At 33.9% G+C, this 22,115-nt stretch overlaps 4 protein-coding genes across 4 annotated transcripts; 1 reads left to right on the top strand and 3 right to left on the bottom strand.

Moving 5' to 3' along the window:
* The first annotated feature begins 5,133 nt into the window (after positions 1–5,133).
* LOC106337231 (histidine protein methyltransferase 1 homolog) lies at positions 5,134–6,953 on the top strand. Its single transcript, XM_013776301.1, has 8 exons — positions 5,134–5,323; positions 5,407–5,469; positions 5,581–5,647; positions 5,720–5,820; positions 5,979–6,023; positions 6,106–6,384; positions 6,469–6,571; positions 6,660–6,953. The coding sequence occupies exons 1-8, from the start codon at positions 5,189–5,191 to the stop codon at positions 6,740–6,742; spliced, it is 876 nt and encodes a 291-aa protein (XP_013631755.1). The 5' UTR covers positions 5,134–5,188; the 3' UTR covers positions 6,743–6,953.
* A 74-nt stretch (positions 6,954–7,027) lies between these two features.
* Positions 7,028–7,808, bottom strand: LOC106337232 (protein RALF-like 32). Its single transcript, XM_013776302.1, has one exon. The coding sequence runs from the start codon at positions 7,645–7,647 to the stop codon at positions 7,294–7,296; it is 354 nt and encodes a 117-aa protein (XP_013631756.1). The 5' UTR covers positions 7,648–7,808; the 3' UTR covers positions 7,028–7,293.
* Positions 7,809–14,342: 6,534 nt separating this feature from the next.
* On the bottom strand, positions 14,343–16,220 carry LOC106336728 (topless-related protein 3-like). Its single transcript, XM_013775658.1, has 5 exons — positions 15,781–16,220; positions 15,394–15,719; positions 14,954–15,314; positions 14,795–14,858; positions 14,343–14,722 (listed from the first exon to the last, which is right to left on the bottom strand). The coding sequence occupies exons 3-5, from the start codon at positions 15,269–15,271 to the stop codon at positions 14,535–14,537; spliced, it is 570 nt and encodes a 189-aa protein (XP_013631112.1). The 5' UTR covers positions 15,272–15,314; positions 15,394–15,719; positions 15,781–16,220; the 3' UTR covers positions 14,343–14,534.
* A 2,053-nt stretch (positions 16,221–18,273) lies between these two features.
* LOC106342255 (selenium-binding protein 1-like) lies at positions 18,274–20,848 on the bottom strand. The gene is made up of 7 exons (XM_013781127.1): positions 20,634–20,848; positions 20,101–20,296; positions 19,785–20,012; positions 19,375–19,606; positions 19,185–19,292; positions 18,823–19,095; positions 18,274–18,743 (listed from the first exon to the last, which is right to left on the bottom strand). Exons 1-7 carry the CDS (start codon positions 20,776–20,778, stop codon positions 18,462–18,464), a joined length of 1,464 nt encoding a protein of 487 aa, XP_013636581.1. The 5' UTR covers positions 20,779–20,848; the 3' UTR covers positions 18,274–18,461.
* Between the last annotated feature and the right edge of the window lie 1,267 nt (positions 20,849–22,115).

Here is a 22,115-nt window from a genome sequence, read left to right as displayed (position 1 = left end):
TTCGGATCCAAATGAGGTCGATCGATCCAAGAACGATAATAATTTGAAGAAGACATGCTTTTTTCAATCAAATTCGTGTGTAAATATAGTATGTGAGAGGATGAAGAAATGGAGTGAATGAAGAGGTTGGGGTGTGGGTATTTATAGATGAAATGCTGCCGACAGTACCGAAGAAATTCCGACGGAATACCGACGGCAACGGCTCTTTCCTCGGAGTTTCCTCGGAATTTTTAAAATCCCCAACGGCTCTCCAACGGCTATAATATATCCTCGGATATTCGTCGGTGTTTTCCGAGGAAAATGCCTTCTTCGGTATTTCATCGGTATATTCCGAGGATCTCATTTTCCGTCAGAATGTCCGTCAGAATTACGATGTTTTCTTGTAGTGATTAATTTTTATGATACTTTTTAAATAGTGTACTACTATTACTTTACCAATCGTTTTATTAAATACATTAGTGAAAACATATATACAACTTATTTAGCATAATATTTCTATAGCATAATGCTATTGTTTTATCATCAGTTGTACCAAATAAGGTAATTTTCTTTTGTTGTTGTAAGTAAAAAATGAAAGTAATTAAGAATGAAAATTAAATTAGGGAAAATTGGTCTTTAGTCCAAAAAAAAAGTACATCTATATTATTAAAATTGAAGTACAAAATATAACTAAACCTATTTTCAACAGATTTGTTAGATCTGTTATTTCCTTATTTAATTTCATCTTACCTTTTTAATTGTTATTTCCCAAATAATATGACAATATTTATTATAGAAAAAAAATAGAACGTACCTATTTTAGTGTTTTATTCACTTCTTAACTACTTAATTAATTGTCTTTACCATAATAATTAGACATCAATTATTTTACGTATTAACTATAATAATTTCACATGTTTGAATGAATTTTCTCCATCTGTGACAAAAATTTAAAACATTTAACAAATAACTTTTTAATTTTCTTACATAATCAGTTAGGTATGGGTATTCATGTATCCGTTCTGGTACATAGTGGTTCTTTCGGGTATGGAGCTTTTTCGATTTTAAAATTAGGCTCCACTCGGGTTTTACAAATTTCTGGGTGGGGTTCGAATCGGATTCTTCCAGGTCTGGGTGGGTTCGGTTCTGATGTGTAGGATCTTAAAAAAATAAACAAAAAACCTATGTCTGTAGAAATTTTATTAAACAATTTATAAAAAATTAACAGCCGCGCGGAAGTGCAGGTCAAGCTCATTTGTCGTTATGGGATAAAACATTTTTATACCATTTTTGCATTTAATGCCCTTTCTTTTTATCAAAATAAATCGAATAAATAGTTTTACAAACCAAAAAATTATGAAAAATAGTAAATATTGAAGAAATATCTATATCAAAGTAGAGGTATTTATTTTGGGTTCCAAATCAACAGAACCAAAACTGATCCCCCCCCCCCCTAACACTTAGGTCTAATCTAGATTTAGGGTTTAGATATAAGAAGTGAAGTGGAGTTTAAAAAGTAAATAAATTAATATTTAAAATAGTTTCAAAAAGAATTTTTGGACTTCAAAAATAAAATTTAAAAATTAAAATTTTTATGGAAAAAATAAATTAAAAATTTTGAATTGAAAATAATAATAATTTTTTTTATTTATTTAAATATTTATTTATATTTATATATAAGTGTCTTTTATCTTTTCACTAAAACATTTGTTGGTCATTTTTTTCTTGTATGTTTTCTTGGCGAAAAAATTCATTTAAATGTCTTTTGAGAGAGCCGTTTGATGAAAAAAATGTCTTTGGAGAGAATTGTCATTTGACAGAAAATTGATTATGTAATCACATAAAATCCAAATAATAAAAGTTTGGTTAATAGGTCTTGTCTCTGTTGCTTCTAAATTAAAAATTAATAGTGATGTGTGTTCTTTTCCTTAGGTAATCCTACATGCTTATAACTGTTAACGAGTTTCTGAGTTTTGATTTTCGAAACTAGGATGGAGAATGAGAAAGCAAGCCCTCCATGAAGAGGTTCAGAGATAAAAAAAAAAAAAGGAATAGTTTGCAATAAAGATACAACCCGCACAGCTCATGGTAATATTAATGCTCCTACATTTGGAAATGTGTTAGAATTTTTGCCAAATATCAACACAGCTTACTTGATTTTTTTTTTTTGTGAAACTGGATGCATCTGTGAAGACACAGAGGCGAGACCACTGCCAACATACCTTAAAGGATTTAGTAGGCAGAACCTACACTTTCAAGTTAAAGCTGTTCGAGTTCAAGTTTTCTTCTTGTAAACATCAGTCTTTAACCACAGCAAGGACCTTCGATGACAATGAACGTCAGCCCCTGCCAAACTTTGCGGAACATGTACATGCTACCCTTTGTCTATATGTGTACTCGGCTTACTCTATTTAGTTCTCGTTTTTTGAATTGTCTATGCACCGAGAGGAACCCTGGCACTGGAGCTGTGAACACTAAGGCTTCTAATGGTGCGACCAGGGAAGCCCCTAAGACCAACGGTGGGATGACGTTGTTGATGGTTGAAGGAACTTCAGCTGCCACTCCAACTTTACCTACTCACATGGAATTAATGCTGAGATGATTCTTCTTCCGAAAGAGGTGTGCGCTGGGAAAAAGCTGCGCAAAGCTTAACTTCTTAAGTTATGTAGTTCTCATCGCGTCTTCCCGACTACTCCCTTTGATTTAGGCTTTTTGTATGTTTGAATATATGCGTTTTTTTTTCCTTATTTAATAACTGCTGCTGCTTTTTTCCTTTTATTTGGCTGTCTTGAACTCGATATAAGTTATAATTCTAATAATTTAAATTCCAGTCAACCCTCAGCTTACAACACCACCTTCATGTTATTTAACAATGACCATCAACAGAACAAACAATCGCCAACTCCACTCACCTTCAGTGACGACTTTGAGAACACTTACGTAAACAAGATTCCAACTTCTACAAAACTCTTCCCGCCTTCAGCTATTCACAAATATTTTTTAACATGTAATAAATTGTTTCTTTTTTCGTATAATAATATTTATATAAATAAATCATATTTATAATTAAAAATTATTTATTTATATTGCATTACATAAATTAGTAAGTGAATCATTTGAAGCACACAAAATAATTTTATCTATATGATTAATATATATCTTATAGTATTTTTGTGAGAAACATATAGTTTTTTTTTTGGTTGAAACCAACCAAAATAAGTTAAATACACATCTATAAGTTTTCAATAAACATACAAATATAATTAGATAACTAAATAAACAGAATTCCACTATTAAAAGATTAGAAAGCTAAAAGGTATATACAAATTGTGAGCCAAGTTTTTAAATAACTACTAGAGCTTGATCTGCACCCCCGTGTGGGTTTGATTTTTACCTTTTTATAAATTGTTTGTTAACATTTTTAAACATATAGGTTATTTAGATATTTTTAGGTTCCAGGAAACTTACCCGGACCCTGAAGAATCCAACTCCAACCATGTCCGAAAATTTATAATGTCCGAACATAATTTAATTTTTAAATCCAAAAACTCGATACTCATAAAAACCGATTTGTATCCGATGCTCATGTCTATCTGATTATGTAAAAAAAAAAAACAATTTTGTTAACCGGTTTGAATTTTTGTCACTAATGTAGCAATTTCATTTAAACACGTGAAGTTATTATGGTTAATACGTAAAATAGATGACATCGAATTATTGTGGTAACTACAATTAATGACGTAATTTGGAAGAGTGAAAAATGAATGTAAAAGATGTAATAAAACACTTAAATGAAAACAATAAATGAACTGGCTAGAATTAGTAAAAAAAGAGAATGAAAATCTGTAAAGACCCACTTAAAATAGGTAATAATGATTTTGTACTTCAGTTTTAATAGAATATATATCGACAAAAACTATTATATAAGTTGAGCGAGCAAATATAAGAGGAAATATTGATTATTCTCTCTAATATTTTTTTTTTCTTTTTCAAAAAAAATATAAGAGGAAATAATCAATAGTTGGTTTTAGTTAATAAAAAAGACAAACTAAAACTGTGAGAAACAAGGACCGGACAAATATTGATTGGGGGCAGACCAAATATTTTAATGAGTTAAATTGTGGGCAATTCTCTTCAATAACTCATTTTAAGTTTTTGTCACCAAAATAATTTTTTAAGCTGAAAATCAACTAAATAACCTTCATTAAGAAAAAGTCTATAATTCCCTTATTTTAATTGTAATCAAATTAGAACAAATAATAAATTGCAACCACAAAAAAAACGTTGCGGCGGCGACGTCGAGCTGTTGAATCATCTCTAACGACGATCAAAACTGTTATTCTCACTGTGTCGACGAAACGAACTTTGAATCTGTACATTTCAATTGTTTTATCAATGATTTACGAAGAAAAGCTTAATTCTACTTAGGGCTGTCGAATTGAAATTTGGATTTTCATGTTGTTTTTCTTCGGATGATACATTTGAGCTTGCTTTGTTGTTTGAATCCAATATGGAGAGCAGAATTAGAGTTACAAAGAAAATAATTCATGAAGCTTTCCTTTACGGCTTACGGATAAATATGAGCTTAACTACCTTACTTTTTGGTAAGAAATTCAGATTAGTCTCTAAAATAAAATTTCAAATGTCGTTGCTTTTATATACTGTCCACATGATACTTAACAGTATAAGTATGTTCTGTAAATAAAACATCAACTTTACTATATGTTTAAATTTCAACTAAATTAACTTTGTTACGACTATCGGTTTTTTATTTTATTTTTATTGAATCAATTAGTCACAACCACTTATCCTATTCCACTTTGAACTAAGCAACCAAAAACAAAGTAATACATTATAGTCGCTAACCATTATCAAATAGATGAAAAATCATTATTTTCTTTCGATATATTTTAATTTTCATATTTTTGAACATAATTTTTTACTAAAATCATAAAATAAATTGTAAATTCATGTAAGAGTAAAACATACGCGCCGGAATACCACTAGTTGTTTATAAACCAAGTACTCTGAAAATCTTAACCGAAATCAAATGAATTTTAATTCCCTGATAAAAGCAAATTGATAGATAATTTATTGGTTTAATGAACCGTTGAATCAAGCGTTATACCGACGGTTCGATGGGTTCTTATTTGTTTCCCCTGTGGCTCTGCTCGGGTGTGTCGAAGAGCTGCTGCCGAAGCTTTCATCGATGGCGACGAAACCGACGTTTCAGCTTTTCTCTTCTTCGAACGATAAGTCATCATCCCAAGGTTTAGGGTTCTTCGATTCACCAGAACCACCTCGTCCTCCACCGCCTCCTCCTGTTGAAGTATTCTCCTCCGAGGTATCGTCCCTTTTCACTTCCTCTCCTTTTATCTTCTCCCGTAACTTTCCATCTCTTGATTTCCTGGGATTCCGTCGCAGTAGGTCTCTTCCTCCATTGCTTTCACAGTGGATAAAGTGAGTATCGGCGAAGTCACTCTTTTGAAGGTGAGCTTTTTGTTCAACTCATAGTACTTTAACTAGCTAAATACTAAACCATTGAAGGCAATGATGTTGTTCATGGAAGTGAGTGTATTCAGTCTCTGTTTTGGTTCTCAGGGTCGTGTGAACACGAGAGAGGTCTTTGGATTGCCTAATTCGGATTTGGTTCCTGGCGTATATGAAGGTAAACTGATCCTTCTTGATATGGTTCATGTGATTTGCATCATTTCATTTCATCTTATTGGATTTGATAAAGGTGGGCTTAAGCTTTGGGAAGGATCTATAGATCTTGTCAAAGCTCTTGAGAAAGAAACACAAACTGGGAACATTTCATTCCCCGGAAAACGGGTCCTCGAGGTAACCTCATTGCTTCTTGATCCTGTTTTTGAAGATAAAGATATATAGAATTCAACTATGTTTGTTATCTTACTTATGATGATGATCCAGGAATATGATGTATTACATGTTCTTGTTTATTCTAATTCATACTTAAGTCGTTGAATCTATGGTTTCAGCTTGGATGTGGTCATGCACTTCCAGGAATCTATGCGTGTCTCAGGGTAAGCTGATACTTCTCAGCTCTGTGGCTAAAATCATTTTCTTAGATCTTTCTAAATTATTTTTTTTCTATTTGGTGTCCAGGGTGCAGATGCAGTTCATTTGCAGGACTTTAATGCTGAGGTCCTTCGATGTCTCACCATTCCCAATCTGAATGCTAATCTGTCTGAGAAGCCTCCGTCTGTCTCAGTAGGTGATACAGAAGTACGCTTCTTTGCGGGTGAGTGGAGTGAAGTTCATCAGCTTCTTCCACTAGTTAATGATGGCGAGACTGATAAGAAGGGCGGTTATGACATCATTCTAATGGCTGAGACAATTTATTCCATCTCTGCTCAGAAAAGTCTCTATGAACTGATCAAAAGAGTATACTCTCGTTTTATCCTTGTCTCCTGGATATGAACATTCTTTAAAATTCATCGAAAGTTTGATTCTTGATTCTTTTTGCAGTGCTTGGCCTATCCTGATGGAGCAGTGTACATGGCTGCAAAGAAGTACTATTTCGGGGTTGGTGGAGGGACAAGGCAGTTCCTGTCTATGATTGAGAAAGACGGTAAGAATGATCTGGGTTGTGTTTGTTAATCTTCTGCAATGGTAATACACCCGTTTACTGATACTGCATCACTTTAACTTCATTGCAGGCGTTCTTGCTTCAACCTTAGTGTCTGAAGTCACAGATGGCTCCTCCAATGTCAGAGAGGTATGGAAGCTTTCGTACAAGTAAGTCAAAGTTCTACGGGGATTCAACGTCGCCTTCTGGTCCAAAGATTCATCGAGTTTAGTGGGTTTTGTGTTCAAGAAAAACAAGAAAATTCAATATCTCATTTATGTTAACATTTACTGATTATGTTGACTTTATCATCAACTTGGCGTCGCCTTAGTTTTGTAATTTGATGCAGTCCTGGCTAAATAAAACGCTTATGTGTTCTGCCCTTGATTCCCACTGTACCAAAGTACCAAACTATGGATCCCACCAAGCGAAGGTTAGTTGGTATTGATTGATCTGATGGGAGTGACTCGGATTATTTTATTTTGGTCACTCCAATTGAACTTGAGATAAGAGGCGTAGCAGTTGGCGTCGACTAGGTCAAAAGGCATCCTCCCGACACAAATATGGCAAAATCTTAAATCTGAAATTTGTTTTTCACCCAACATTTACTTTTATCTAACAAAGGAAACCCCATTTTCTTAAATTACACTTGAAACCAAAACAATTCAAACTGACAAACTTCAAATTAAAATTACATAAAGAGTCATCATAATGGTGGCGAGTGGTCAAGAATCACCCCTGCAACGGTAGTGCTTAGAGCAGCCTCTACTGTAAGGATTAGACGGCGGAGGAAGACATCTGTTGGAGTAGGACTCGCCGCGGTTGCCACCGTCGCAAGCCGGCTGATTCCTCCTCAAAGCTTTGTATGAAAGCGTCTGCGTCTGCTCCTCCGTAAATCTCTGGCTTGACCATGACTCCATTATCACCTTCATTTCTTCAGTCTCCACCACGCTGCTGCACTCTCCCACCGAACCATTGCACAGAGATGGTGATGATGATTCCTTGGACGTGACGTGTGCAAGAAGGTAGATGAATACGATGGTAATGGTCAATAAGATCTTAAAGGGTTGTGTCTCCATTTTTTTTTTTTTAAGATAGAAGCGAGTAAAGTAGACTCTGGAGCCGGATCTTGGGTTATATGAGTACTAAATAAGCATGGAATGCCACATTGGGACTATTCTTCATAAATAGTATTTCAAGATAAAACTTAGTGGGAGCAGCACTGGAGAGGGACCGCACTTCACCTAACACACTGCTTTACTTAATTGAGTACCTAAGTGTTATTTATGTATCTCTATGCATATGTTATAAATATTAAAACTTGTACATCTCGCTTTTTGTATCCTATAATGTTTTTTTTGTATAAAAAGTTTGATTCCAGATTCTTATTGAAAATACTCATCTCAGTATAGCCAAAATAAAAGGTACTTTATGACAATGTATGAGGACATTTAGTTATGAGCTGTTTGTTGGCACGTGGGTCAATTGACCCCGGTGGATTTTTTATTAAAATTAATTTTTACTTGTATAATTCCGTAAAAACTCATGTTCGGAACTACGTTAATCGCTAGTCGGACAGCAATTTCGGACCTAGCAAGTTACCGAAAAATCGGGGAGTACTCAAAAAATATGCATGACCTAGTTTAAAATATAATTTAATATATTTATAATATGTTTAGCTAATTTTAAACATGATGACACAAGTTCTTAGACATAATTATATAAATTTTATATATAATTTTAAACAGCCTCCTTTTGATTCGTTGAACATTTAGATTAGGGTGTGTTTGGTAGAAAAAAATCCCTAAATGTAGTATGTATGTGTTTGTTTTGGGTTTGATAGCTAATTACAATTATTTAGTAATGAATAATTACATAAAATCTGTCAACAATGAGTAAAAAATAATCAACCGTATTTTAACTTTACACGGACGGAAAAAAAAATTAGGCGGTCAAAACGGGAATTAAACAGTCTTACGCGGGTCAACGCCTTGAGAAATAATACAACCAAAAAGAACAAAAGGTATAAATCAAAACCGCGTACCTAGAACAAGCTATCGTCGACATTAAGAGGACTGTCGAGGCCTAAACATCACATGCAACACATATGCTTCATGAATTCGACAACGCTAGACTTGCGTGGATCTTCACAGAACCTCCAAACTCACCGTCCCGAGAGGGATCACATACTTCAGATTATGTCAACCATGGGCGAATCCAGCACATATTATTTGTGGGTGGACATTTTAGTATATATAAAAAATAAGAAGGATAACATCATGAACATATAGAATTAAGGGGGCATAACCAAATTTCCAATGAGTGCATAGCTGGGCTTTGGTCAAAATTATGGCAAAATTTAAACAAGTTTCTTTATAAAACATATTTTTTTTGAAAAAGAGTGGGTGCACTTGCCACCATAGCCTTCTATATGTGCTGTGCATCTGCCCTAGCTCTCTCAGCACATCAATTTCTTCTTGCTCTGCCGTGCGAGCAATAATAGCACACATAAGCAATCAAAAGAAATATGCCCTCATTCATAAAGAAAAAAAAAAAGTATCTTAAACCCATGTAAGATTAGTAATGAGTTAAATACTAATATGTTATTAAGTTTTTTTCTGAAAAATGCTGCCATAAGCCAAAATTTCTTTTTGGTGAAAGGAGGCACGGCTTTGGCTCTGCCCCGAAGGGGAGCCTCACCGGACAACAACTACATTCGACAAGCAAGATGGTGACTGTGCATGTGGCCCCCACACTCTCAACAGAAACCTAATATGTGACTTAGTTTGGCATCTATGAGCCTGGTCTCTGTACTCTTGTTTGCGCTCTGTACTCCAATTTTCAGAATCAAAATTACTCTTTGGTTTCAGGGTCTCCTACCCTGAGAATTATAAACAATTCTCTGCTGTAAGGTTATTTCCAAATCTAAACATTCAAGGCCTTTGTGCTATTTTTTCTGGCAACGTTTCTGGAGTTTCTCAACTCTTGCAGGCCAACAATCGGTTTTTGTCACAGACGGCTATCAACCGATCTGAAACCCTATCAATTAGGTTTTTCAACGTCGGTTTTAAATTTGATCTCAATGTTTTCTTCCTATCACGGATTTTAAGATTTCAAGTGAAGCTTCTCTGCCAGATTCTTCTGTCCTTTGCCACATTTCTCATTCGTCATATTGCAGTTTTCTTGTTTATTGTTTTGCGTCGAGTATAGCTCCAACTGTAATCGTCTAAGCCCATTGTACCTTTAATTTAATATAAGAAGTTTGGTGTTCAAAAAACTATATTATGCAAATTTTTGGATTTTTCTTTTGCGCCAAGGTTGAGAAATTTGGATTTGTAAAAAATATCCTTATAGCTTTTGTTTTTAGTTAGTTATTTGAAGTATTCACTAGTTCAATTGATTAAAGTTTTGTCTGATATATTGAGGTAAATATACGATTCACTAGTCCAATCAGTTAATTTGTAATGTGTATAAAGGTGAATGTATGGTTCATTAGTCCAATTAGTTGTTTTAAATGTAATGTTTGTAGCTATGGTGCATGGAATAAGAATGGGTATGTCGAAGAGTAAAAGCAATTTTGTTTTTAAAAAAAAGGAAACTAATGCCTGTTAGAAGCGTATATATATGTAAAATTTTATTTTACAAAATAAAAGCAACCCAAATCCAATACAAAACTTTTAATATTAAACAATTTAACTAAAATTAAAGACTTATTCTTGGGTTCACCCCCTAGGGTGAACATCTAGGTTCACCAACCAATAGGATTGTGTTATTTTATATTCGATATCTTTTATAAAAAGAAACAAAATATTGTCAAGTTATATTATCTTTTTAAATTAAAAAGGTAAAAAAAAGTAAAAAATAGCAGTAATTACAAAAAAAAATATTTTTAACGTCGTCATCAAAACACTAAACCCTAAATCCTAATCATTAAACCCTAAATACTAAACCCTAAACCCTTGGGTAAACCCTAAACTCTTGGATAAATCTTAAACTCTAAATAAAAACATTAAACACTAAAATACTCAAGAGTTTATGGTTAGAGATTTGGGATTTAGGGTTTTAGTATGTGGGTTTAGGGTTTACCCAAAAGTTTAGGGTTTAATATTTAGGGTTTAGGGTTTAGGGTTTAGGACTTAGGTTTATGGATTAGGATTTAAGGTTTAGTGTTTTGCTGACGAAGTTAAAAATATATTTTTTTCAATTTTTTTTTATGTAACTACTATTTTGTTAAAATCTTTTTATTTTAAAAACATAATATAACGTGACAATATTTTGTTTTCTTTTCTAAAAAATATCAAATTTGAAATAATGAAATCCTATTAGTTAGTAAACCTATAGGTCAGAGATTTAGGCAATCATTTCATACTCATTCTCATCTGCAATATCAAATACATCTGCCTCTAATTCTGGCTTATCAAGAAAAAATCCTCAAACTCGAGTCTTCCTATATTTAGTATCATTAAGTAAATCAAATTTGTCACCTATAACATCCCACATCTTGTTAGGACTTTCTTTGTAAACAAAACTCTTTCTAGATAAACGATGAAGACTGTGCACAAATATCAAATGTTCAGCTCTTTGTAGAACAACCTTGTCTGTTTTAAGTGTTCCAGTTCCTTTGACAACATGATGAAGAAGAAAATTTACTTAAATGCTAAGGCTTGCAACTTTGAAACTGAAGATCCATGAATTGTCCACCATCAGGTTTTAAAATAAACCTATCATGAACTGCATCAATATTAGTAAGATCTTCCAAACTTAAAGAGAAATTAGAATATTCAATGTCAATACAATATGTCGGTGAAGTGAAAGATAAGCATATTCATGCTCATCCCAAAACATCTCGATATCTTTTTCACTGCAGATGCTGTTTCTACACCATCTTCGTTATATGGAAGCGTTTCAACGTTGAATTTGTCAACAATATGTAAGCATATATCATTAAAGCTCTGGTGCTATTTCAAGGTTACTAGTTGTCAGTGGGTTAAGTTTTGTGTCATATATAGAGGTAAGAGTTTAATTCATCAGTAACATTGATTAATTTTTACTGTAGTGTGTGGAGGTAAATGATTAATTTATACGCTTCTCATTTTGTTTTGTAAACAAGGATTAAAATCTACAAACTTTATATCCAAAATATTTTTTTATCCGTTGTTTTTTCCAAAAAAAAATTCACAAGAGATAAAATAAAAGTATGTAACTTCACATACCAACCCGGTTCCAAAAAGAAATTGTAGTGAATGACCATTATATGTGACAGCTCGGTCATGTCAAACTCATTGATTACTGACATTTTATAACTCACCTCAAGGATGAAGTGTCGAGTTCGGAAGTAGTAGTGATTTCGACACTTCATCCTTGATGTGAGCTATAAAATGTCAGTAAACAATGAGTTTGACATGACCGAGCTTGTGGTAGGGATTTAACTAGGGCTTGTGGTGTGGTGGTGATTAACTTGAGGGCAAAAGCCCAATACGGTGAAGTCACCGGGGTTAGAGTCTCGGCCATTGGGGAATTAACATTTCAGCATCATCAGGAACATGAGACCGATACGTGGCAACACGTGACTAGTCTGGATCATTTTTATGGGGCCAGTATACCCCGTATAATTCAAAAAAAAAAGTAGTAGGGATCTGATAGAATCAACAAAAAAAAGAAGATGTTGAATTAGAGTGAATATTGTTGTGGATCAAGGAGCTGAGTGTGGCACGTGCTCCACCAAAGATACGGATGGTGGTTAAGATCGAATGAAGCTAATAAAGAATGTCTAAACTTATGATATATGGCATATTACATTTTCGTTGACATATACATTTTGTGCTCTATGATATCATTTCTCATAGCCCTCAACGAAAGAATGACTCAGCTGAGCCCACCTCCGCGAACTCAAGTACTCAACTAGACTTTTCACAGATCTACATGCTCCCCAATACTATGAGAATGTTTACAACGCCCACGCACACGTGCACATAGCCGTTGTCATCCACAATAATAAATGTCTCCATATTCACCATGCTTTTCCAACATCAGCAACCCCGTGAGCCATAGATAGTTACATTCAGCGATCTCTTTCCCTGCAACTGTGATGTGTTATGAATTTTCTACCCAAAATAAGCTGCAAGCGAACAACAATTCAATCAATGTAGTATTTAATGATCAAAACCACGGATAATGATTACGCAATAATTTCGTAAACCAGAGATAAGCTGAAATGAGAATTGGAGTTTGGTGGAATGATGCAAGAAATTTACAAATAGTTTTAAACTTATAATTAAAATGCGGGTCATTCAAAAATATTTCGAGGACCTAAACAACTAAAAGCAAGCATTGTGTTTTGAACTCTAAAAACTTTTATTCGATAATTTCATTTTTTTCGTCAAAAGACTATTCTATTATTAAAGTTTGAAGTGTAGAACAATAAAAAAAGGTTTTATAAGAAGATTGACCGGTTCTTATTAAGAAATCTGCAGTTCTGTTATGTCCCAAAGGATAGCATATATCCTGAAATCTTGAAATCTTCTCTTCAGCTATTGTATCTTTTTCAACTCTGTCGAAAATTCGGCCATGCCTGAAGTTTCACTAGCATCATTGTCAAATATTTGAAATCTGTCCCAAATTACTAACATATCAAATGATGCAACATGCTTTCCAATGCCTAGTATACCGCTTCCAATTCAATAATTTCATTCTTTTGAATTTAAATTATACTATAGTATATTTAATAAACATATAGGAACATGCATTCATATGTTCGGTAAATGCTGTTTAGAATCAGCCTTAGTATCGTAAAATATAACATACTAGGGTCGGCCTGGGCTACGCCCAGGTTTTTTGTTTAAATTCTAATTTTATTATATATTTTATATGTTTATATATATATATATATATATATTATAATCTATTATAAACTATAAGTAGTTATAAAATTATAATTTTTTAAAAACATTTGTTGTTTTTATCATACGAATCTCAGAAATTTTAATATCCAAATTTTCGATATTTTGTTTTGGAAATTATATTTAAGGTGATGAGCAAAATGAACCAAAATTGATTAAATCTTAATTATGTGTTTGATTGGTTGCATTGTAAAAATGCTTTAGTTCACTAGATTTTTTTTTTTTTTATAAATGTTGTTTCCAGATTAGTCTCTAAGTAATTTAATTGACCATGCCTTTTAAGTCTACAACTATATTAAATCTAACAAAAAATGAAGTTTAGTCGTGGGTAACTAAAAAGAGTTTAAAATTCTCGAAAATTCTTAATTCGCTTTTGAGAATTATGATTTTTCATTTGGAGTGATTTAATTCTGAACTTGTAAATATGGAGTTAGTCACTAAGTTTATATAAAAGATTAATTTGTTTTTGTGTTCGTACTATTGGCCAATACTACTGAAAACAGTCAAAGTTAAATACTGAAATCATACGGCCAGTCGAGAGAGACGGTGTGGGGAACATGATTATTTGGTTTGAAATGAAACAAACGGATTTATAGAAAATTTTCATGTAACGTTATGATCAAGTATGATCTTTGTATCCATAACAACCTATGTTAAAAATTTATAGTCCAATTTCGAAGTTTCTATTCAATATATTTATCAAGAGATACTCTAAGTCTGTTTGATTAAAGAAGGTTAACGTCCTCTACCTCAACCATTCGAATGTGGCTGAAACCCACCTTTGCTTCTCCCTCTCCAATTCCACATCGACAATCCTCCATCCGATCTCCTCCACATTGCACAGCTCGTCTCTTTCTTCATTCTCTCTTCATTGCTGATCCTTACTGCTCCAGTTCCCAATTTTTTAGTTGTTGTAGCTTCTGTTGTCATTATTCTTCTCATGAACCCAAGTTCCTGTTTTGAAACTGACTCCATCCATGAAAATGCTGGTCATAATCCCATGATTTCTCCGGTGTCAACTTCAGTCTTCAGCACCCCAATTAACATCATCAACGTAGAAATCAAGATCAGAAATATGTACACATGAAGTTCCATTTATCTCTGCCCAATACACGATTTAGCTTTCTTGAATGCGTTTTCTCACACACTGGACCACTCAAACGTATAGAAGCATATACAGCTCTTCTTCTACAACTTTGGACAATGGAACTGAACCAACCTTCGCACATAAATCTTTTTCCCAAGCATGAACAGACTGTTTACAGCATAAGAATATGAGTGAGAGAAAAAGCCTTTGTTCTCAGGCAAGATTCAACTAGTACCACACCTTTCGGTAAACCGGGCCAGTTGGCAGAATTAGCAGCAGCAATTGCAGTGCCAGGAGGAAAGGGCTACATTTAATACAGAATTACAGATTTACTCAAATATTAATACTTTTTACAATTCAGAAACATGAATAAAGCAGTCAAACGTTGAGGTTTCTTACACCATGAGCTCCAAGTGACGGAAAAGCTGTTGGCTTTGTCAAAGTTGTAACAGGCGGATTGACTGATGAAGGTGCCAGAGGACCATTCGGAACTGCGCATGTGTGGTCTGTGAATAGCGTTTTAATATCTGGGTCTGGCCTAGGAGTTTTGCACAGCTGGTGCTGCCAATCAACTGCAAGAGAACTCATCGTGAGGAAAAAAGAAACACACCTTTGATTAATGAGAGTCCGCAGTTTCGTAGATCTTAATGCAGGGAACGTCAATTTGTCACGAAAAAGAGGAGTTGCTTCGATTAGTTTCTTTACTTTTGCTAGCATTACGGTCCGGGCTGTTTTAGTGTCTCCGTATTTGGAAAGCTCCCTGCATTTGATAGATAGTAACTCTATTGCTACTGAGCTTACAAAAATGTGTAATAGGAAAAAGGACAGAATGTACTCACCTCACACTGGCTGCACTTTCAGTCGCTAACTATAATCTTGGTGCTGGTGGAGGTCCAAGAGGAGGAGCCGCTACTGAAAGATTCAGTGAATGAATCCGAGCTTTCCACTTCTTATGGTTTTAGTTCCTATGTTGCTTTGATTCCTCTTTCGTTGCTCCACCTGTCCTTCCAGTTATCCGAGATAATCTTAATGTCACCGCCGCAGACATTGGAATCGCCTCCATCTTTGGCTCGGTCTTGCCACAAGGACATCCTGTAATCTATTTAGGCTGCATCTCACCTCTGCCGCATTAACATCTCCACTGCTCCCGCAGTTCAGTTCACCTCTGAGATAAAATAACCACTCTAAGAAACAGAGATGATTAAAACAAAATGCGGATCTAATACATAATCTGAGAATCGAGTAGGAGCACGTCGATGCCCATGAGTTCTCCACCACGGCGGATGTTTCTGGCCTCCCTGAAGCGGAGCAACCGAACTTCAACGGTGGAGGTAGAGCGGCCGGTCTGCAGATCAGAGAGGAGGACCAAAACGTTAGCCATAGCACACAATCTTTTGTTTACTGGTGAGTTTAGAACGAATGAGATGTAGTTTCTGAAAAGAGGAAAGCATAACTTTTTATAGTCCAACTCCATCGCCTTGGATTACATAAATCTCGCATTGAATCTAGATCGTGGGTGATGGTTACTGGTATCTCGACGAAGAAGATGAAAGATGATAAGACGCCAGGAAGAACTCACGTCAACCCTAATGGAAGACGCCGTCTTTCATCACGACAAAGTGGATTCAGCACGCCATGGGCTTGAGAAAGAAATGGCCCAGCAAAACAAAAGGTCGTATGGTTCACGGTCTCAATGATACGACCCGTTATAAATAGACGACACATGGCACACTCTCCTTACCCTATTTTCTGAGTTGGCAAGAGGAGAAGAGAGTCGATCTTTCTTCGCAGTAGTAGGATAAGATATAGTACTTGCGCAAGGTAAATTTATATAAAAATTATTTAAGAAATATTGTATGGAAAAGAAATTTACATTTTTGATCGAATTAATATATTTGGTCCTTAAACAATTTTTTTAAAATTTTTTTGTTAATTACATAATTTGTTTACTAATGAACTTATCCCATTTTTAAAAATATTTTAGGTCAAAAAATTATTTATCGCATAAAAACCTAACGTTTAAGCCGAAGAATCTCATGCCTACTATTTGGTTACAATAAAACTATGTCATCTCGGTTTTATATCATGATTTAGCAATTTAAAAGTTAATTATGGTTATGAGAAGTTTACATTCACATGCCAATCATATCTATCTTCGATATTTTTCTCCTTTTTGTGTCATTTTGGTTATTGCTCGATATAAATATTGATTTTTGAGTTTATTCTCATTTCTTTTTTTTATTTTGGCCTGGGATTTAGAAAATGTTTAAGATTCAAAATTATTAAAGAGATACATACTTAGGTTAAGATCTGCGCCTTGTGCAAAATAAATACTTATTTTATATTTTTCTGCATATTATAAAATGATAAAATAATAACTATATATTAAATAACTAAAAAATCAGTTATTATTATGTAATAAATTGGTTTGAACATAAAATCAAATGACCGCTCTTGTTTATTCGCCATCATTTTAGAATAAATAAATCAAAATAATCAATCTTATCTATCGTATATGATATATAATTAAATTTAACCGATATGATATATATATATATATATATATATATATATATATATATATTAACATAAACACCTATTAAAATAAAATTATTTATTTATATGATTTTATTATCATTGTATCTTATTATAGAAAAAAATTTAAACATTGATCACAAAAGTTTATGTGACTTTTAACAGTTTTAGTAATTTTTATTCGTTTTGAAAAATTTAAAATACAAAATGTACAAAAAAACTAAAATTTTAATATATGATTAATGTAATTGCGTAATTTATTTTAATAGTAAAAATTAAACAAAAATGATAGAAAGCATACAAATTATTAGCAAATATTCATTATTTAAAATTATTAATTACTATATATATATCATAATCACATTAGGTAATTCCGTAGGTTTTATTTAAGAAAATAATATATAATAAATAGCCACCTTGCTTTATTTAATATCATATGATATCATATAGTTGGTATTAAATGTTTCTAGTGAGATATAAAAATCGAATTGGACCAACATGTTTTTCAATTTCAATGTGAGGCTGACACGTATGACTAATTAACTACCTAATTGATTGACACATAAGCAATGAGTCTTTTTTAATTATTACAAAATTGAGGTTACATCTTTTCAAATATTTCTCAATTAATACATAGGGAATTAGATTCAAGCGATAACTTCTTAAATCGGTCAATCTCTTTGCCTCCTAGCATCATAACAGAGCAGGTTCTGAGTTCGTGGGGGTCCTATTTGAAATTAGAAAAAAATATTTAATTTAATTTTTAAAAAGAAAATGTAAATTTTAAAACAAAAATTTAGTCTATAGAATTATTTTCTTTTTAGAAAAATTAAAGTTGTAAATTTTAATAACACCAATATATGTTCAACTTTTAATTAATGAAATAGCAACAATATTATATATTTAATACTTATATATAACTATATTAATGTGTATCAACTTTTTTAAAATGTGGGGCCTCACAAGTCACAAAGTAGATGCCCCATTCAAATGTTTCCTAAGACTCCTCTCAAGTCCGGCTCTGATCCTAACTGCGAGACTTGATGCTATGAAAGACGATGCGTGGTGGCTGAGCTTATATGGAGCTATGAAAGAAGGTCAAAACTTAGGATTTAAGGCAAATTAGATATTCTTTGACATATACACGGTACGTTCTACAAACTGATTTTTGGAACAACCGAGAATGCATTAAATCGAACAGTATATATAAACGGTGACACTAAATGTGTTCACTCGAAATATAGAAAGTTTTTACTACAAAGCATCCTTAGCAACAAGGGATCTCTTGTTACCTCGCTTTTTTATTCATCTCACACATAACAACAAATAACACTCAAATTAAACGTAACACAACAAACTCACTCTTCCAAATTCAAATCCAGATATCGGAGGTGCAGTCTCCCCCAGGATATCTCATCTCGTGAGCAAGGGCAGGACCATCTGGTTCATCACCAAAGTCCACAAAGAAATCAGGGTTTACTGAGAGACCACCTTTTTCTGTATCAACATCAATCTGAATAATGTGTGATCCTTTATCCATGAGCTCCGGGTAAAACTGACGATCCCAAGCACTGAAGAGCGAGTTCGTTGCATACAGTCTTTTCCCATCGAGGCTCAACTGGATCATCTGAGGTCCTCCTCTTAGAGATTTTCCCTGAAAAATTACCAGTGAAGAAAAGTTTTCTATACAGTGTAAAATGTAAAACTTAGTAATATTACATTTGGGGACAAACCTTGATCTGAGGAACATCAAACTGGTAAGTGCTACCATCTTCTCTAACAGCCTTAACAGGACTGCCCTTCTGTAGCAGTCCTCCCACCCAAATCTGTCCGGTTAAGACAGGGTTTTTAGGGTCTTCGATGTTGTACTGGCGAACGTCTCCATGAAGCCAGTTCACAAAGTACATGAACCGGTCATCGAGTGAGATCAAGAAGTCAGTGATAAGCCCTGGCATTTCTGGCAGAAACCAGTTCTCTACTTTTAGGGGTTTAACATATATAACCACCTACAAAAATAAATAAAAAACAGATCAAATTGCGGATTAATTAGAGAACAGAAAGGGCTAAATGAAGAAGATTACGAAGCTACACTTGCCTCATGGCTCCAGGTGTCATCACTGTTCTTGAAAAATCTTATCATATTACTTGATAAAGCACCCCCAACAAATCCTGTATCTTTAGAGGGATCGTGCAAGTATCTAATCTGTACAACAAAAGTATATATCCCTTCAAGACAAAACACAGATCAAATATTCACATTTAAGTTAGATGTTTGGTTATGTTACCTCCAAAGGTAAGAGACCAGTCTCTCCAAGGTCAATTAATTGTTTCATTTCACCTCCCGGCCAACCATAAACATGTAGATGGCTTCCATACAAGCCATCAGCAACGTCTTGGAGATCAAAACCTTTGGTGAAGGCTTTAGGTGCTCCCCAAGAAGTGCTGATCATTGTCTTGTGCCGCGGTTGGTACCAGAAATCATAACCAAACAAGGGACTATGTCCTTCTTTCTCCCACCTAACCATACAAATCAAAGTCCATTCAAAATCTCCTTACATTCACTGGATTGGCTATATATATTATATGCACTTTCCTCGTGTATCCCTTACTTCATTTTGTCTTAACTCTTAGCCTAACAAGCATCAACAATATATATGACTAATATTTGATTAAAAACTAAAACGTAACGATTTACCTATTCTTAATGTTGAAATCAGAGTCAAGGAGAAGAAACCCATTCCCCTTGGCGTTTCCCTCTTTGTCTCCAAGACAGGACACCATGATTTCACCAGAGGCAAGACAATGAGCTGTGTGTGGATACGCCAATCCAGTCTTTTCAGCAATCTCTTTAGGATCAACATACTTATACAAAGACGGTGCCCTTGGGTCTGCCTTTGTGTCAATCGCATAGATGCGACCAGATCTTCAGAAACAGAAATAAAAACCCATCATCAAGACAGAAACATATAGAGATATGACTATGAAAAATGGAAAGGATGAAGGATTCTTACACAAGGGATGGTAACACGAGATACCGTCTATCAGCAGAAGCATCACCATGGCAAGAGCTGCATGAGTTCCAACCAGAATGATGAAGCTCATCCCCCACAAAAGGCATTGGCAGTCTGTGAATGACGCTTGAATACGTTGGTGAGTTTGGATCAACATCCACCGTTGCCAAGTAATCCGGCTTCTCTCGTCCCGTTCCTTGAAAAAACGAATTACAAATGAATAAATCAGAGGAGCCAGGATGTCGTCAATTAAACTCATATTATACAACCAACACAATGATGTTCACTCCTCGTTTCATTAACTTCCCGTTAACAGATCTAATACAGAAAATGAAAACAGAGAAATCTCAAGGGTATTTGTGATTTTGATCTAGAATCTTTGAGAATCCGTAGGACCTACCAAATCTTTAACCAAAGTTACAAAAAGTAAAGATTCTGTCTGAAAGTACCTTTGAAAACATTTGATCTGGACCTATAACATTAGAAATAGATTTAAAACACACAAACAAACACAGATACGATCAAAAGTATACCATTGTAGACGGCAGTGACGTAGATGAGCTTTTCCGATGGTCCGGACATGGCAGCCAGTGGTGTAGCGTAACCGGGACCTGACTTGCAACATCCCCTGCTTCCGCCGTTGTTCACTGGAGCTATAACTTCAGCTTCCGTCGCCATTTCTATTTCTGTCTCTTGGTATCAGATACCTTAGTTTTATATATATTATATGGTAGTGATTATCGCAAAGACATGTGATTTTGATTTATACGTGAGAAGTTTTTGGCTGTACTAAAATGCTGACTTATCGTCCGTTACCCAATATTGTATTAAGAAGTCTGTGTCAGGTGAGGTATACGTGAAGGAAACCAAAATTCTAAAATATAGATCTACTTTGGCTATTAAAATTTTGGAGTAAACTTTATTGTAAGTCTACTAAGGAAACATTTTTCGAAGTCTACTATAGTAATTTCATTATTGTTGTTTATTTTGTTTGAATAATTTTAATATATGATCTTACAATTTTTAAATATTAGTTTGAAGATTATCGTTTTAATTTATTTATACAAAAAAACTAAAAATAATCGAAATTATTTTGAGCTTTGTAATCTAAAATTGTTTCTGGTTTGGTAGTCTACTAGGATTTTTTTTCTTTTTTATAATCGAAAAGTTAATATATAAATTTAAGATTTATTTCACAATTTTTATAAAAAAATTAAGTTAAATTTAAAAATATTTTGTACTCTCCAATCCTAATAGACTACAAAATACGTCTACTATACCCTAAACCACAAACTCCAGCCCTACTCAACATTGGTATAGCTCCGGTGACAGAAGCTGGAGTTACCAGACCTATAACATTAGATCTGGACCTATAACATTAGAAATAGATTTAGAACATTTGATCTAGACCTATATGTAACATTACTACTTAAATTAATCATTGTATCAAATACCAAAATATGTAAAATATATACTACTGAACATTGGTATGTAAATTTAGGTCAATAAAGCAAAAAACAATCTAAATCTAAAATATAACCCTAAGAATCTAATCCAAAGAGACCTTACATATTAGAACCTTTTGTAACTAAACCATAAGTATTGTCCAATACATGGTTAGCAAATTAATATATACTAGAGATTTATCCGCGCACCCTCGTGGATATTGGTTCTCATCTTTATACATTGAGGTTTGTTTTTCATAATTAGTGTTATATACTTTATATTGGTCGTAATATAACTAATGGTATTCAAAAGACCTAGACATAATCGGGTAATATGGTTATTTTTGGTACAAATATCCAAACACTACAAGAAAACATAATCTTAACAAGGGCGGTCTTCCTCGTGAGTTCGTCGTAAAAGAGGCTTTACGACGAATTAGCGAGGAACCACGTTTGCTCGTTACTCATCTGTCGTAACACATATTTCCTCGCTAATTCGTCGTAACTTAACGAGGAATATATTTCGTCGTAAAGACGAAGTAGATCATTTCGTCGTAAAGACCACGTCAA

This window comes from Brassica oleracea, chromosome C4 (assembly GCF_000695525.1).
Source record: "Brassica oleracea var. oleracea cultivar TO1000 chromosome C4, BOL, whole genome shotgun sequence".
Taxonomy (NCBI): domain Eukaryota; kingdom Viridiplantae; phylum Streptophyta; class Magnoliopsida; order Brassicales; family Brassicaceae; genus Brassica; species Brassica oleracea.
Note: the sequence above shows the minus strand (reverse complement) of the source record. Positions and strands in the feature narration are given on the sequence as shown.